Source organism: Cydia splendana, unplaced genomic scaffold, assembly GCF_910591565.1.
Source record: "Cydia splendana unplaced genomic scaffold, ilCydSple1.2 scaffold_81_ctg1, whole genome shotgun sequence".
Classification (NCBI taxonomy): domain Eukaryota; kingdom Metazoa; phylum Arthropoda; class Insecta; order Lepidoptera; family Tortricidae; genus Cydia; species Cydia splendana.
In genome coordinates this window covers 524,500-539,997 of record NW_026946907.1, presented here as the reverse complement: position 1 = coordinate 539,997, position 15,498 = coordinate 524,500, and the positions used below count along the sequence as shown (strand labels likewise).

General features: G+C 39.3%; 1 protein-coding gene across 1 annotated transcript; it reads right to left on the bottom strand.

The window, feature by feature from the left end:
- Positions 1-2,804: 2,804 nt before the first annotated feature.
- On the bottom strand, positions 2,805-14,091 carry LOC134805923 (uncharacterized). Its single transcript, XM_063779113.1, has 3 exons — positions 13,730-14,091; positions 3,469-3,669; positions 2,805-3,228 (listed from the first exon to the last, which is right to left on the bottom strand). The coding sequence occupies exons 1-3, from the start codon at positions 14,026-14,028 to the stop codon at positions 2,805-2,807; spliced, it is 924 nt and encodes a 307-aa protein (XP_063635183.1). The 5' UTR covers positions 14,029-14,091.
- Between the last annotated feature and the right edge of the window lie 1,407 nt (positions 14,092-15,498).

The window sequence follows — 15,498 nt, the reverse complement described above, 5'->3', positions numbered from 1 at the left end:
ACAAATGTCATAATTATTGTAAGTCATAAGTCATAAGTTATTTATTAGTAAAACCAATTTACACGTTATAAATTATAAAACATAATTACATATGCCGTAAAAATACACAAATCAATATGAAATAACCTTAATCATGACATATTATTAATAAATTACCTATACAAATATAAATTATTTCACATCCTTTTCGTGGAAATTTATGAATTCATTATAATCGTAAAACGGGTGCTCAATAAGCCAGCGTTTGAGGCGACATTTAAAAATGACCAAATTTTGGGCGCTGGTGATGCTGTCAGGGAGGTTGTTGTAGACGGCAGGCCCCATGACATGGGTGAGCTTGGACGACTTGGTCAACTTTATTATAACCAGAAGTTTTGTAAACAACACGTAGGTATAACAAAAGGTATAGGTACTTACTTGAATAAAGGTAGATGAATTGCGTGCGGTCCAATAGGTAACCACAACTCACGGAGTCCAAAACAATAAGCTGATCAGCAAAGTCAAGTAAACAAAGCCAAGTCACAGTAGTAGAAAGATTATCGAGTTCCGTAAACGCAAGCCGGGTCAAAAAATTCAATCGCAACACAGTAAGTAATAAGCTAATAAGTGAACGCCTCGTGGCAGTAACGCACGAAAAATGACATTGCAAATTGTCGGCAATGAGGCGCGCGCGGGTGCAAGCGTACGCATCTGTGTGCGTACATTACACACACAAATACAGTCCCTCACGCCCCGTCAGAGCGACGGGTATATTCAGCTTGAAATCTCAAAATTGACTTTTAGCTCAGCTCCCGTTTCGTCTTAACTTTGAAAGCGTGGCGCAGCACCGCGAATATCCCCCCGGCATGACGCCCGTTCAATTGTTTGACAAGTTCTTCCACTACTGCTTTGACTCTTGCTCTCCACTGCATGCACTCTACTTTGATGCGGTCCGAGTAGCGATGAATGGGAACACGACCTCGCCTAGTCGGCATTCGGTTCTCTCGGCTCTGATTTCAATCGATCCGCGTCACTATCTGATTAATTCTCTAGAGCAGCGGTCGGCAACCTTTTAGCAGCCAAGGGCCACACAGTGGTTAATGGAGGTGACGCGGGCCGTACTTTGTTAATATTTATGACTTTATGAGACATTGTCGTTTGTAACTATTACATACAAAATAGCCAAGACGGCACTCGGGCCGCAAGTGACAGGTTCACGAGCCGAATGCGGCCCGCGGGCCGCCGGTTGCCGACCGCTGCTCTAGAGCACGGACCCGGCGTTAATTTTCGCCACCTGCGCGCTCTCGGCCGGCCCGATCTAGTGTTGGCCGCAATCGAGGCCTTTACGTCACATCCGAACCAGCGGTGAGCTACGACAGGCCGTTTGTACATGTATTGTTCGGATCGCGCAAGCTTTGGGTCGCGCCCACCGCCCATGAAACGTTACCCGCTCAAACGCCGACTGCTCATTTGCCATCGACTCGTGTTTGAGTTTGGCAACGATCTCAAGAGGATGGGCTTGATGCCGCGCCTGCTTACCGTGCTAGTCGGCCGCCGAAACAACGTGTTGGCGAAGACTCTAAATCAGCACCTGGAGCGCATCGGCGGGTGCAAGGCGGGTTCGCTGCAAGAACTCGCCGGTAATCAGCCGGCCTAGCCAAGGTTACAATCGCTATCGCTTCGACAACGAAAAGCATTATGTCTCTCTATCACTCTTCCATATTAGCGCGACAGTGACAGTTGCGTTTCGATCGCTACGGAGAGTAAGCGATTGGCATCTTGGCTACGCGGCCAGCTCTTGTGGTCGCGCACGGTGCTACATGGTGCCGTATCGAAAAATAATTCCGAACGACAAAAGCAAGGACTACCTCGCCATCTATACTCGAAATATTGTATTAGGCCTACGGAATTTACATGAATCGTGGACGTATATACAACGCCAACGTCATTGTTTTTTATCGAAATATGTAAATAAAAAATTTACTTAATCGTTTTTTTACTCGTTTCATTGTAACATTTGATTAACAGTTTTTTAGACGGTCATGTTATTGACCTAAACGACCTTACAGAAAAAATCACCATGTTGCTCCAACAAGTCGATTGATTTGAGACAAACCTATAAGTAACTACTAAGTATGTATAGTGGCATGCGTTAAGCTAAGAAACAGTAAAACTGAAAAAAATACTTAGTTCGTTCAATCGTTATCATTATCACTGAGAACTCACAATGGTGCGTAACCTCCCGAGAGAAAAATAAAACTTGGACACAATAAGGTTGAAATTTCGATTTCATTGTGTGTGTTTCAGTGTGCTCCAAGCATTTCCCTTTTGGTTGTTTCTTAAAGGCTTGGCCACACACAGAGCGCGACGCAGCGCCGCGTCCGCGCCGCGTCCACGCCGCGCGACCGCGGCACATGCTAACAGGTTACCGACGTCAAACAGACTGCGTCCCGCCGGTATCACGCCCCGCTTCTGTCGCGCCCCGCGCCGCGCGGCCTGTGCGTCCGCTCGGCGCGTGCGCAGCGCTGCGCCGCGCGGACGCGGCGGCCCGCCGCGGCCCGCCGCGGCCCGCCGCGTCGCGCTGGCATCAGTCGGATCGGACGTTAGGCAGTGAGCGGTGCGTAGTGCGAGCGTAGCAATATTAGTTATTCTGTGATTGTAATTATGGATATAGAAAAATTAATTAATCTCGTAAGAGATCATAAAATTATATATGATCTCTCGGACAAAAATTATAAAAATGTAAATATGAAGGCTGTGTTGTGGATGAGAATCGCAGAAGAATTAAACCAAAACAGTAAGTATATGTTTTTATATTTTATAATTCAATTAGTTTCGAAATATCGCCGGAATTTTTCTCGAATTTCAAAGGCTTCTACCGAAGGCTGATTATTACGCGGCGTCGTATTGGTCACGAAAGCTGAACCCGTGGCCATGCTGTTCTCAGGGACAATCTGCATACGGCCTTCCTTGGCGCGTAAAAAGTTGTGAAGGCAACATGCTGCCTTTACGACAGCTTCTGCTGTGTTGACTGAGCATTCCATGGGTCTATGAAACACTCTCCATTTCTCGGCCAAAATACCAAATGCGTTTTCTACAACACGTCTTGCTTTGCTCAACCTCTTATTATAGTTTCTTTTACTTTCGTCTTGTAGGGCCGCTCTTTGGGTAAAGGGTCTCATTAGGTATGGCTTTAATCCAAAACCTTCATCACCGATAAGTACCTGCGGCACTAAGTCATCCGTGCCCGGCAAAGTTTTAGGTGGCATTAGGGTTTTGCCTTCTAGGCATTCTTTGTAAAAGCCTGGACTTTCTAGGATACCGTTGTCGCTGAAACGGCCGCAGCTACCTATGTCCACCACTATAAATTGGTAAAATGGGTCGACTATCGCTAGTAGCACGATTGAGAAAAAGTTTTTATAACAGTATAAATTCGACCCACTATTTTTGGGGCATTTTATTGCGACGTGTTTCCCGTCGGCACTGCCCAAGCAATTCGGAAAATCCCAAATTTCTCTAAAACCGCTTTCTGATTTTCTCCATGTGTCTTCGGTTGGCGTGGGTATATAGATAGGCTGCAAAGAATTCCACACTCCCTGACAGACGTTTTCTACTATGCCGCCTACCGTGGAACGCCCGACACGAAAAGAAAACGCAATCGTTTTGTACGAATCCCCCGTAGCTAGGTACCTAAAAAAATACGAAAACGTGTATCATTAATAAATACTTACCTATATAAATAACGGAAAATAAAAACCGGGCAAGTGCGAGTCGGACTCGCGCACGAAGGGTTCCGTACCATAATGCAAAAAAAAAAACTGTCACCCATCCAAGTACTGACCACTCCCGACGTTGCTTAACTTTGGTCAAAAATCACGTTTGTTGTATGGGAGCCCCATTTAAATCTTTATTTTATTCTGTTTTTAGTATTTGATGTTATAGCGGCAACAGAAATACATCATCTGTGAAAATTTCAACTGTCTAGACAGTTACTATCACGGTTCGTGAGATACAGCCTGGTGACAGACAGACGGACGGACGGACGGACGGACGGACGGACCGACGGACGGACGGACGGACGGACGGACGGACAGCGAAGTCTTAGTAATAGGGTCCCGTTTTACCCTTTGGGTACGGAACCCTAAAAAACTGTGTCCCTAGATTTTCAATACGTTAAATACCTACCTACGTATGAAAATCTTGAGACACTTTTTTGTGTGTAAGTGTGGTATTCCATCTGTCCAATATCTTTGTCCAATTTGTATATTTTGTCTCACATTTTGCTTAATGAGAGAGTGAGATGCACTGACGTTGGACAAAGAAATTGGATGGAAATTTGACAGGTGGAATACCGCCCTTACTGAGACAAGAAAACCTAGCGCGCGTCCGTCGGTATAAATATGTAGGCACAAATACGAAGTCTCTTGCGATCAAGTGCGCACGGCTCCTTTGTCGGCATTTCCTTTGAAACTTGCGACGGCGCACGGCCAGGCCTCCCTCACACGCTCAAGGCCGCGCGCTATATGCCTACCGCTCGGCGTATAGTCGACGATACAACCGACAGAGGGCCGCCGAACGCCCGCCTGAGCGCTCGCACCGCCACGTTTCCCGCGCTCGCTTCGAAATGCCGAAACCACGTAATTATTGTGCAAGTAGTAGTATATATATATATATATGAAATGTACTCGTGTTTTCGAGAATGAAAAAAAAATTAGTAGACTAATGTTTAGGGTTCCGTACCCAAAGGGTAAAAACGGGACCCTATTACTAAGACTCCTCTGTTGTCTGTCTGTCCGTCTGTCTGTCACCAGGCTGTATCTCATGAACCGTGATAGCTAGACAGTTGAAATTTTCACAGATGATGTATTTCTGTTGCATAACAACAAATATAGAAAATGGAATAAAATAAATATTTAAGTAGGGCTCCGATACAACAAACGTGATTTTATGCTGTTTTTGTATAATGGTACGGACGGAGCCCTTCGTGCGCGAGTCCGACTCGCACTTGGCCGGTTTTTAAAATTTTCGTTTAATTTACATTTAATTTATCTCTCTCTATTCGCGATCTCGAAAACGGATCTAATGAATAATGTATTGTTTTATTTTAATAACGCTTATTTATTATTATTTTAGGTGATGCAGTAAAGAAAAAATGGAAGACAATCCGAGACGGGTATTTTAAAAATAAAAGAATATTAAAAGGAAAGACAGGCTCCGGAAGAATAGTTAGCAACTATATTTGGGCAGAGCAGCTACGCTTCTTGGATGATTTCAATGTGGTTCGGCCCCGATCTTCAAACATAACACAATCAAATGAAACAAATTCAACGGACAGCGACAACACAAATTCACCACAACCGCCTCCTTCACCGCAACCATCTCCTCCTCAATCATCTCCTGTGGCGCAGGTGCCTTCTTCATCACAGCATTCGCTCTCTCCGAACCCGGTGGAGCCTGAGTACTCACAAAGAGAGACTCCACCCTCATCACAACGTAGAACATCCGGATCGCGACAAAGCGAAGACCCATTAAATAAGATAATTAATTATTTAAACAATAAACCCAAAACTAATAAAGCCAAAGATTCAATTGATTACCTTTTCCAAAGTTACGCAGAAACATTTAAAAAAATTTCACCCGAGTTGCAAACCAAAATAAAACTAGAGTTAGCCAAATTATTTTCCGAGGCAGAACTGCGATCATTACGCGAGGAATCCTCGCGTACTAATCAAGTATCGTTTGTTTTGTCGCCGTCATATTCCATGATCAGCAGCGTAGACAGCCATGAAGAAACGACTAGGGAAGTTGACAGTGATTTTAATATAGTCGAGATAGCTGTAGAACGAGAACGCTTTAATAATCCAGAACCTGAATCTGACTAGATGCTCCATGTTTTTTGTGAAAGTTTACGTTTTATGTTGTTACGGGAAATACCGGAACCGAAAGTACCGGGAATTCCCGGGATTTTGAGCAAAGCAAAGAACCGGGAATTTAAAATACAAATCCCGGTACTTTCGGGATTTTCGGGACTAACATTTCCAATACAATTTTTGACTGTTTTCTGTTACTTAGAGTGAAATATCATGTTTTTTAAAGAAACATACTTTGATAGAATATCAATTTAAGGCTGATAATACTAATAATCCAGTGAAATTGTAGAATTTTGTAACGTGGCTCTTCTGCGTCAAGTCAACTGCTTTTTTGCAGACTTATTTATGATGTTGGCCCAATAAATAATCTAAGTTTGTGACCTTGAGCGGCGAACGCAACTTTGTCAATAATCAAAAACCTGCGAAAATTTCGGTTTTTGTTTAGTTGTGGGCGATTCTAACCCTAAAGGACTAGTTTTTGATAGTACCTTCCTGAGACGTTTTTAAAGAAGGCTAAATTTGCTACAATACGAGATTAAAACTGTCTCTGTAGATTTAATAGTTTCCGAGATAAAGGCTTTTAAAATTTAGATTATTTTGAAATTGAGCTCGTAAGCTGAGTGCAGTGAGTATGCACTTTTGACTTAGGCGATGCTGTTTGGCACGATTGTTCATAGGGTCAAACAAAGCTGATTTGGCCCAGTAGCTACGAGATCGTACCGTGCCTACCCCCCAAACCCCTCCCTTTTTGGAGGGTATGTACGGTATGTACGGCATCGCCTGAGTCAAAAGTGCACACTGCACTCACTTAGCTTACGAGCTCAATTTCAAAAATATCTAAATTTTGAAAGCCTTTATCTCGGAAACTATTCAATCTACAGAGACAGTTCTAATCTCGTATTGTAGCAAATTTAGGCTTCTTTAAAAACGTCTAAGGAAGGTACTGTCAAAAACTAGTCCTTTAGAGTTATAATCGCCCAAATCTAAAGAAAACCGAAATTTTCGCGGATTTTTCGATATTTGACAAAGTTTTGTTCAGCGCTCGAAGTCACCAACTTGTCTTATTCATTGGGCCAACATCATAAACACGTCTGCAAAAATCAGAACTACCGGATTTAACGCAAACGCGAAATGTATAAAATTACTGTATTATAATACTTTTATGGCTGTCCACATATTAAAATCAAAACAGAAATATTCAATGAGTTTGACAATGCCGACAATATAAAATATTATATGAATAATATTTTATATTATAAACTGAAATAAATGCCATATACTAAGAAAAAGTGACCAAGCCTTCAGTAAGAAGCGCATATACTTGGAAAAATTTGACTAATGCCGCTGTGACCCGGTGGCCGAGTGGTTCAGGCACCTGCCGCGATAGCAGAGGACGCTGGTTCGATTCCAGCCTGGGGCACTGGAGGCCTTGGTCACTTTTTCTTAGTATATGGCATTTATTTCAGTTTATAATTTATATAGTAGTGTTTCTACTTGATAAAAACAAATTAAAATATTTTCAGAAAATAATTTAATTTGTAGTATATTTTATATTGTTGTAATTTGAAACTTTAAGAACATAAGTGTTTCTACAATAAATAATTGTATACATATTATTATTAGTTATTTGTATATTAAGTACGACAGTTAATGTAGGCAATTATCGTGTGGCTTAAAGACACGTCGTAAAGAATTAAATACCTATCATGTTTAGAGAAAAATTCATGGTCGTTTTACGCTTTTTTTAATGAAAATTTAGATAAAAACTGATTTTTTAAGGCAGTCCCGAAAGTACCGAAAATACCGGGAAATCCCGGTTCCATTTTTGCCTGGTACCGAAAATCCCGGTTCTTTTAAACAGTACCGGTTCTGCAATCCATAGTTGTTATTGTTTAAAATCATAATTCGAATATTTTCTAAGTACTATGAAAATTAAGACTTATATGTGAGATTATACTTCCTATCCAAATCCAAGACAACAATATAATTTACTGAGCAGCAGCAGTACATGGAATCATGCCGTCCTTGTCACACATTTTAGAGATATAATATTTAAAAAACAAGTTCGCACTGTCCCTCTCACTCGCTACGCTATCATCCCCCGCCATCCCACTCCGACACCGCTCCTCAGATACCCGTCATTACATGTTTTTGTGTTAGTCCGAGTCACACGTATTTTCGCCAAAATAGTGTTCCGCTAAATATCTGTGTGTGTGTTTCGATTGATGAAGTTAGGGTGAGTAATTTTAATATGTCTATTGAGCGCTGAATGATAATAATGATAGAATTAAAACATTATTTGTACTGCCGGCCACCGCCGTACCCCCGAGCGAAAAATTTATGTTTTTTCGGCACGGCAAGTCTAGTCTCGTTTACAATTCTTGACATGGCTGGTATACTTTAATTTGTAATCGTATTTTCATTTAGCGTGATAAACTCATTACCTAAGAAATCAACTAAGTAAGTAATCTTTGCGTTCGTACGAAATCAATTGTTACAACTACCTTCTTTTTAGAATAAAATAAGTACGGAGCTATAAATAAATCACAAAATGACCTTTAACCCAGTTATATGACTAATTCAAAATCCAAAGGTTATAGTTATATGTAGATATTACTTACATTTCATGTTTTGAATAAAAAATGGTACATTCATGCTATGTAATGTTCGCTCAGTAAATTGTTTACGAATGCGAACACTATATTATTATATTATATTGACATGCTTTCGCCTACAGATTTTATATACTGTATACTAGTATACAAACCATATCTGAATTGAATAAACTTTATATACCTAGGTATTTATACGTACTACGTAATCGTTTTAAGAAAACGGCCCTTACCATGTCCGATCTACCCTACCGTGTAATAAAAAAGATAGGTAACAATATTAATCCTTGCCGATTGGTAATAAGTGCTTATGAACAGTAGCAAATGTGTCTTTGTGCAAATATACATATTCTGTAACCAACAAGTTTAATTACCATCTTATGAAGATACCTACAGGTACCTACATTTATATGTAAAATGAAAAATTTCATTAAATACACAATCTACAAGATACTTGAAGAATAGTTTGAGCGACTGTTTAAAGTGTTTAATGCCAGTAACCGACGTATACAACCAGCACGCGCTATGCGTGCTTCGATACCGACATAGTGAATGGATCGTAAGGATTAAAACGGATTAGGTACTTTAATCGCACATCGCGGTATCGTCGAGTCTTGGGTCCAGTCGGTGTGGTCGCCTCCCTTTGCTCATCAGTTAATCTCCTGCTTTGTGATAACTAGACATTCTTGATTGACAGTATTAAGTACCAATGCTATAATAAGCTAAACATCACATAGCCAGTTATTAGTTACTCTCTACAATAGTACCTACTCTGTACGTGTAAACCTCATGAATGTGCTTACATAATTTTTTTTTAGACACTTGCACATTATCAACTCAATGTAATTTTAGAATGAAATAAATCATGGACAGAGTATAGGTACTTGATTAGTGTAATATTATGGACTACGTCCAACAATAATACTGCGCTAGTACAATAGCGTCGAGGTTCATTAACCCATGCGTAAATCGTATCGGAAATATAAGTAAAACCTTCTAATGACAACTGGGATTCAGAATTTGGTAATTTAAGTAGAGTGAGTACTTTACAAGCTTAGGTAAACTATGCAACAAGATGATCATCAAACAGGTAGGTACTCGGTATTAAACGTGTTACCAAATAAAAGTCAATGACAAAAGGAGAGTTTATAATATTGCACATTAATTAACACGTATAAATTAAAATTCATATCACATAAATATTTAGTTAAAAACGAGATTAAAAGCAAAATTTCTCCCACTTTAATAGTGAAAAGGCTATCATTACTCCACAATCATTGTGTTGAGAGCTCCGCCTTCACAGCGTTGAGGTTATATTTGCCCCACTTTAACAGTGCAGAGGCTATCTTTACTCCACATTAATTGTGTCGAGAACTCCGCTTCAAGAGCGTTGAGGGTAAATTTGCGCCACTTTAATAGTGAAGAGGCCATCATTACTCCACAATAATTGTGTCGAGAGCTCCGCTTTAACAGCGTTGAGGCTAAATTTGCCCCACTTTAATAGTGAAGTGGCTATCTTTACTCCACATTAATTGTGTCGAGAACTCCGCTTTAACAGCGTTGAGGGTAACTTTGCCCCACTTTAATAGTGAAGAGGCCATCATTACTCCACAATAATTGTGTCGAGAGCTCCGCTTTAACAGCGTTGAGGCTAAATTTGCCCCACTTTAATAGTGACGTGGCTATCTTTACTCCACATTAATTGTGTCGAGAACTCCGCTTTAACAGCGTTGAGGGTAACTTTGCCCCACTTTAATAGTGAGGAGACTATATTTACTCCACAGTAATTGTGTCGAGAGCTCCGCTTTCACAGCGTCGAGGTTAAATTTGCCCCGCATTAATAGTGACGAGGCTATCTTTACTCCACATTTATTGTGTTGAAGATTTATGATGATTATTGCGTAATATCTAAAACTACATAATAATGATTGAATCGCTCTTCGATTACTTCGGTCATTTGGCTCATCGGTCGCTTCGCTCTTCGGTCGCTTCGCTCTTCGGATGCTACGCTCTTCGGTCGCTTCGCTCTTCGGATGCTACGCTCTTCAGCCGCTTCGCTCTTCGATCACTTCGTTCTTCAGTCACTTCGTTCTTCGGTCTTTACGCTCTTCGGTATGTTTGGTCTGCAGACGCTTTGCTCGTTGTAAACTGAGTCAAAGATATATAACGTTGCTCCACTGTAACAGTGTTGATGCCAATGTAATGTACTTGTCATAGTCTGTATCCAGATCTTTATGTTGACTCCACTTTAATAGTGATGTGACTGTGGCTTTACGTATGTGAAATACAGAGGAGATTTTAGTTATGTTGAAGTAATTTAATTGGTATTAATGCAGGCTAAAATCCTGGTAACAAAATGTACACAAACGGTGCTGTATGACGAGTGAACAATATATGGAAAGTGATATATGTAACCCTTTAAACGATTTTGCATTCAATATTTGACCTGCAGTCAAATATATACCATCTCAACGAGCCCAATTTACCTACTCGTAACAAATCCAGTACGATTTGCTTACTGGTTATCTCGGCTCTAAACTTCAGGGGACCGTCGTCGCCGCAACTAACAAGGGCTGCGCCGTGGTTGACGCATACATCCCACGACGCGAAATCAACGCTGGAAACCTCAGCTGAAAACCAATATGCACAATTGTACAACCTTGCAACCAGAGTTAAATGCTGTAACCTGTTACATGAATCGCTTTCGCTAAATAGCTAGATTGACAATCGCAATAAAGGATTGATATCCTTAAACAATAATAAAATTTAATATTGTCATTAATTTAAATGCTCTAGGTTGTCATATTGTCTTGCTGTACAGTTATAATAGGGTATTTTCCTACTTTTTTTGAACTGTCAAAACGGTTTGCTAATAATATGGAATTTACATAAAACATTTACATCGTGACGTCACGGTCAACTCACCTAATTTTTATATTTCTATCTGATTTATTAAATAGAACTTGCGTTTAAAAATAACTCCTATCTGTGTTTTTCTAATTATTGTTGGTTGTGTAGGTATCACAAGAATACTGTGCACGCTGCACAGTCTTATTGTAACGTTAAAAAATGTTACTATAAGTTACTCCTTGAAAGTTAAATTTCAAGTAAATGCCTTATATTTCGTTCACAAATATAATATCATAATTTAACACCTACCTACACTACAATCTACCAAAGTTTACTTACCACTTGTATCACGTGTAGTCGTCATCGGTCAGATACGTAAGATACGTAAAGAAAGACGACTTATTTATTAATAAAGGTAGTCTATCTATATATATTATTTAGCTATTTACATATTGTTTGAGAATGTGACTGTCTCATTTCAATCAAGGACAGAGAGAATCATACTATCTTTGTCTTACACTAGTACTAGTACCCAAAAGAAAAAGATAAGTATAGTTTTCCTGGTTGTTACTGACTGACAAATTGGTTTGACCAACTATATAAATCTATATTATAAAGCTGAATTATAATTGAAAATTTGAAAAATGATAAGTTTCAAAACAATACCTACAGGATTTTCTACTAGTCGTTGTCCGGACTTAGTCTAAAAGTATAGAAACTTGATTTCAACGACAACCTTGCAATGAAGAAAAATCTCCTTTACCCACATTTATAAGCTGTGTATAGAAGAGGGTATTTATTGTTGTATTGAATATTCATTGCAAAGTGTCATAAAGTTATATTTTAGTGTCAATACTTAAAAAGACACGCATTCATAGTTAAATCATAACGCATAAAATAATTACATCCAGTGAGTGGTTGGAAAAATCTAAATGATACAAAACGGCTTATTTATAAGTATAGTGTCTGACAGAAAACACACATCCTCAACCGTTGAAGTTATTATAATCTTGAAAATTAAAACATTGTATACTCGTATTTTAATGAAATTGAAATATCAATAATATAATGGGTCCAATATTGATTGAGAGCTAACTAAAGATTGAACACACCTTTCAATGGCGTAATGGTTTAAGTACATAAGCAATGGCAAAATTACATTTAAAAAACTTACCAATAGGTATTACAATGTAACCAAAGAAAGTTTTATCCCTACTTTTTTGTTTTTTACTTTCACCACAAAGGAATATTGATTCAAGTAATTTAAGAATAATAATTTAAGTTAATTAATGACGCCCATCATTATAATATAATATTATTATGATATATATATCTACATAAAATTACATTTGTAGGTAGATAAATAATTACAATTTTTTGGTATAAATTAATATGTACCTCTTATGAGACACCGTTGTTCTCTTCAGCTGAAATCAGTAATATCAGTAACGGTATACGTAACTTACTGATTTGATATCGATATTTCATTTTATTTTCGCATCTGTATTTAGATACAAGGCTCTGAACATCTGCTCAGTAAATTATATTGTTGTCTTGGATTTGGATAGGAAGTATAATTAATAATCAAACGAACTTACCTGTGAAGTTTGATTACAATTATACGAGTATCCAAATCCAAGACAACAAAGTCCCGCTCCCCAACCCCGAAAATAAAAATAAAATAGTCTCAGTGCATAACACAAAAAGATTCACTCTGAAATAATGACGGGTATCTGAGGAGCGGTGTCGGAGTGGGATGGCGGGGGATGATAGCGTAGCGAGTGAGAGGGACAGTGCGAACTTGTTTTTTAAATATTATATCTCTAAAATGTGTGACAAGGACGGCATGATTCCATGTACTGCTGCTGCTCAGTAAATTATATTGTTGTCTTGGATTTGGATACTCGTATAATTGTAATCAAACTTCACAGGTAAGTTCGTTTGATTATTAATTATAAATAAGGCATAATGTTTATGTTGTAATAATTTTCTAAAGTACAATATTAAGACTGATTATAAGTGAGATTATAAAATAAATAAGGCATTAAGTTTATGTTATAATAATCAAAACAATCAATAAATAAACCTTAAGCAAATGGCCGTTTTATGTTATGGGGCTGTCCATAAATTACGTCATCGATTTTTGACGATTTTTGACCCGCCCCCCTATAATCATCCAAAAATCATGCTTCAAATGACCCCATTTCCTCCTACTTCATGCTACCGTCATCCGATGTCCAGACCCCCCCCCCCCCTTAATTTGAAATGACGTAATTTATGAATAGCCCCTATGTTGTGTTATTGTTTAAAATTATAATTTAAATATTTTCTAAAGTACAATATTAAGACAGGTTACAAGTGAGATTATAAAGAAGGCATAATGTTAATGTTGTAATAATCAAAACAATCAATACAAACCTTAAACAAATCGCCAGTCTTTCTTTTGAACTAATTGCCAGTCTCCAATTAGTGTCTTGTTTCGTTATGAATGGTTGCAAAATATTATGAAGTTCTTCAAAGCTGCCTTTGGACATGCGGAAGTATGAAAAGAACTTTTCTTCATCCGATTGTAACTCCCGGCACAATCTGTTATATTCTCCATATTCCAATCTTTTAGTATTAATTGGATGAACCCACATTCTTGGACGCTTTCTAGAAGCGGCCGCCAGTAACAAAAGAGTGTCCTCAATGTCAGAGTCGTCCGATTCACTCGACATTTTCGTATAGTAGCGTCGCTTCGAACAACAAACAAACACTCTGATCTATGGCTTAGGAAGGAATGAGCGACCCTCCGCGCGCGAGTCACGCCCGCATGACGCCGCGCCCCGCACCCGCGCGGCCGCGCCGCGTTCCCGCGCGGCCGCGCCGCGTTCCCGCGCGTCCGCGCCGCGTGATGAGGGCTGGAGGAGTGTTGAGAGCGTGAGGCCGGCGCGATCCGCGCGCGCTCTGTGTGACCATGCATCGCGTCGGCATCACGCGGCGTGGACGCGGCGCTGCGTCGCGCTCTGTGTGTGGCCAAGCCTTAATTCTTTATCTATGGAATAATATTAATATAAATAAATTGCTCTGATAATTAGCTTAAGATAATATATTAATATGTAAAAAGTTCATAAGTGATGCTTGTTACTAGGCCTACATGAAAAAAGTATATTTTGACTTCGACTTTGACTTTATTCTTTACTAACATGCCTGTACTTATCTAATAATTTTGGTTCAAAAACCAAATCACGCAATACGCTTGAAACTAAAACATTATTGGGGTTATACCTATCAGAAGAACATACCTACGAGCCAAAATTATGGTTATAAAAAACGTAAATTAAAAAAAAACTTCTTAAATAATGATTAGACGGATAAATTACATATCTGGTTTATTTATTGTCCGTATTGGATTTACACACTGTGTAAGTTATTAAATATTGTGACAGGTCTTGCTATTCTGGTCATTTTATTTGCAAAAACGATGGTCGAGTTTAATATCAAATGAAAATGCTCGGTTTACACTTTTATAATATCGTTTTTAAATTAGCCATTTTGAAATAATTAGCAAGATAAAAATAAAATAAAATAAACATAATATAGGTATTTGACATTTGACAGGAAATATTTCGGCTTAGCACATATAAGTACCAGTTTATTTTAATTTCTATGGTGACAGGCTGACAGGGAAGGGACAGTCGTATATAAAGCTCTTTATTCGAAAAAATATCGCCATCTGTAACAATACTAATTCTCACGACGCGCGGGCTCGAATACTTTCTCGCTCGCACAGTATTAATTGCGTCACACCGGCCAGCCACCGAGGAGCACCGAGCGCGCACGACGATCGCCGACCGGACGGAATAAAAGCCGCAGTCCGCGCCGCATCAGAACACTTAGCTAGTGGCAGCCTTAGCGATAGGTACACCCGCTGTCCTTTGGCGAGTCACAATGAGTCGGGAGTTCGATAGCCACTTGCAGTCTTCTCCCAGACTTACCTAGGTCCCTTGGCGATAGGTTCATAGACTGTCCCTTGGTATTTTTTACATTGTGAGTTGTCACACTCAACAATGACAACTACCCACTACTAAGAAGAAGTTACACCTACCCGACATTATTTTTCTAAAGTACCCTACGTATAAAAATGGGACTGTACGAAATAAATAAGGAGGCAAACGACGAATCATCTAAAGAAGGTAGTAATAATA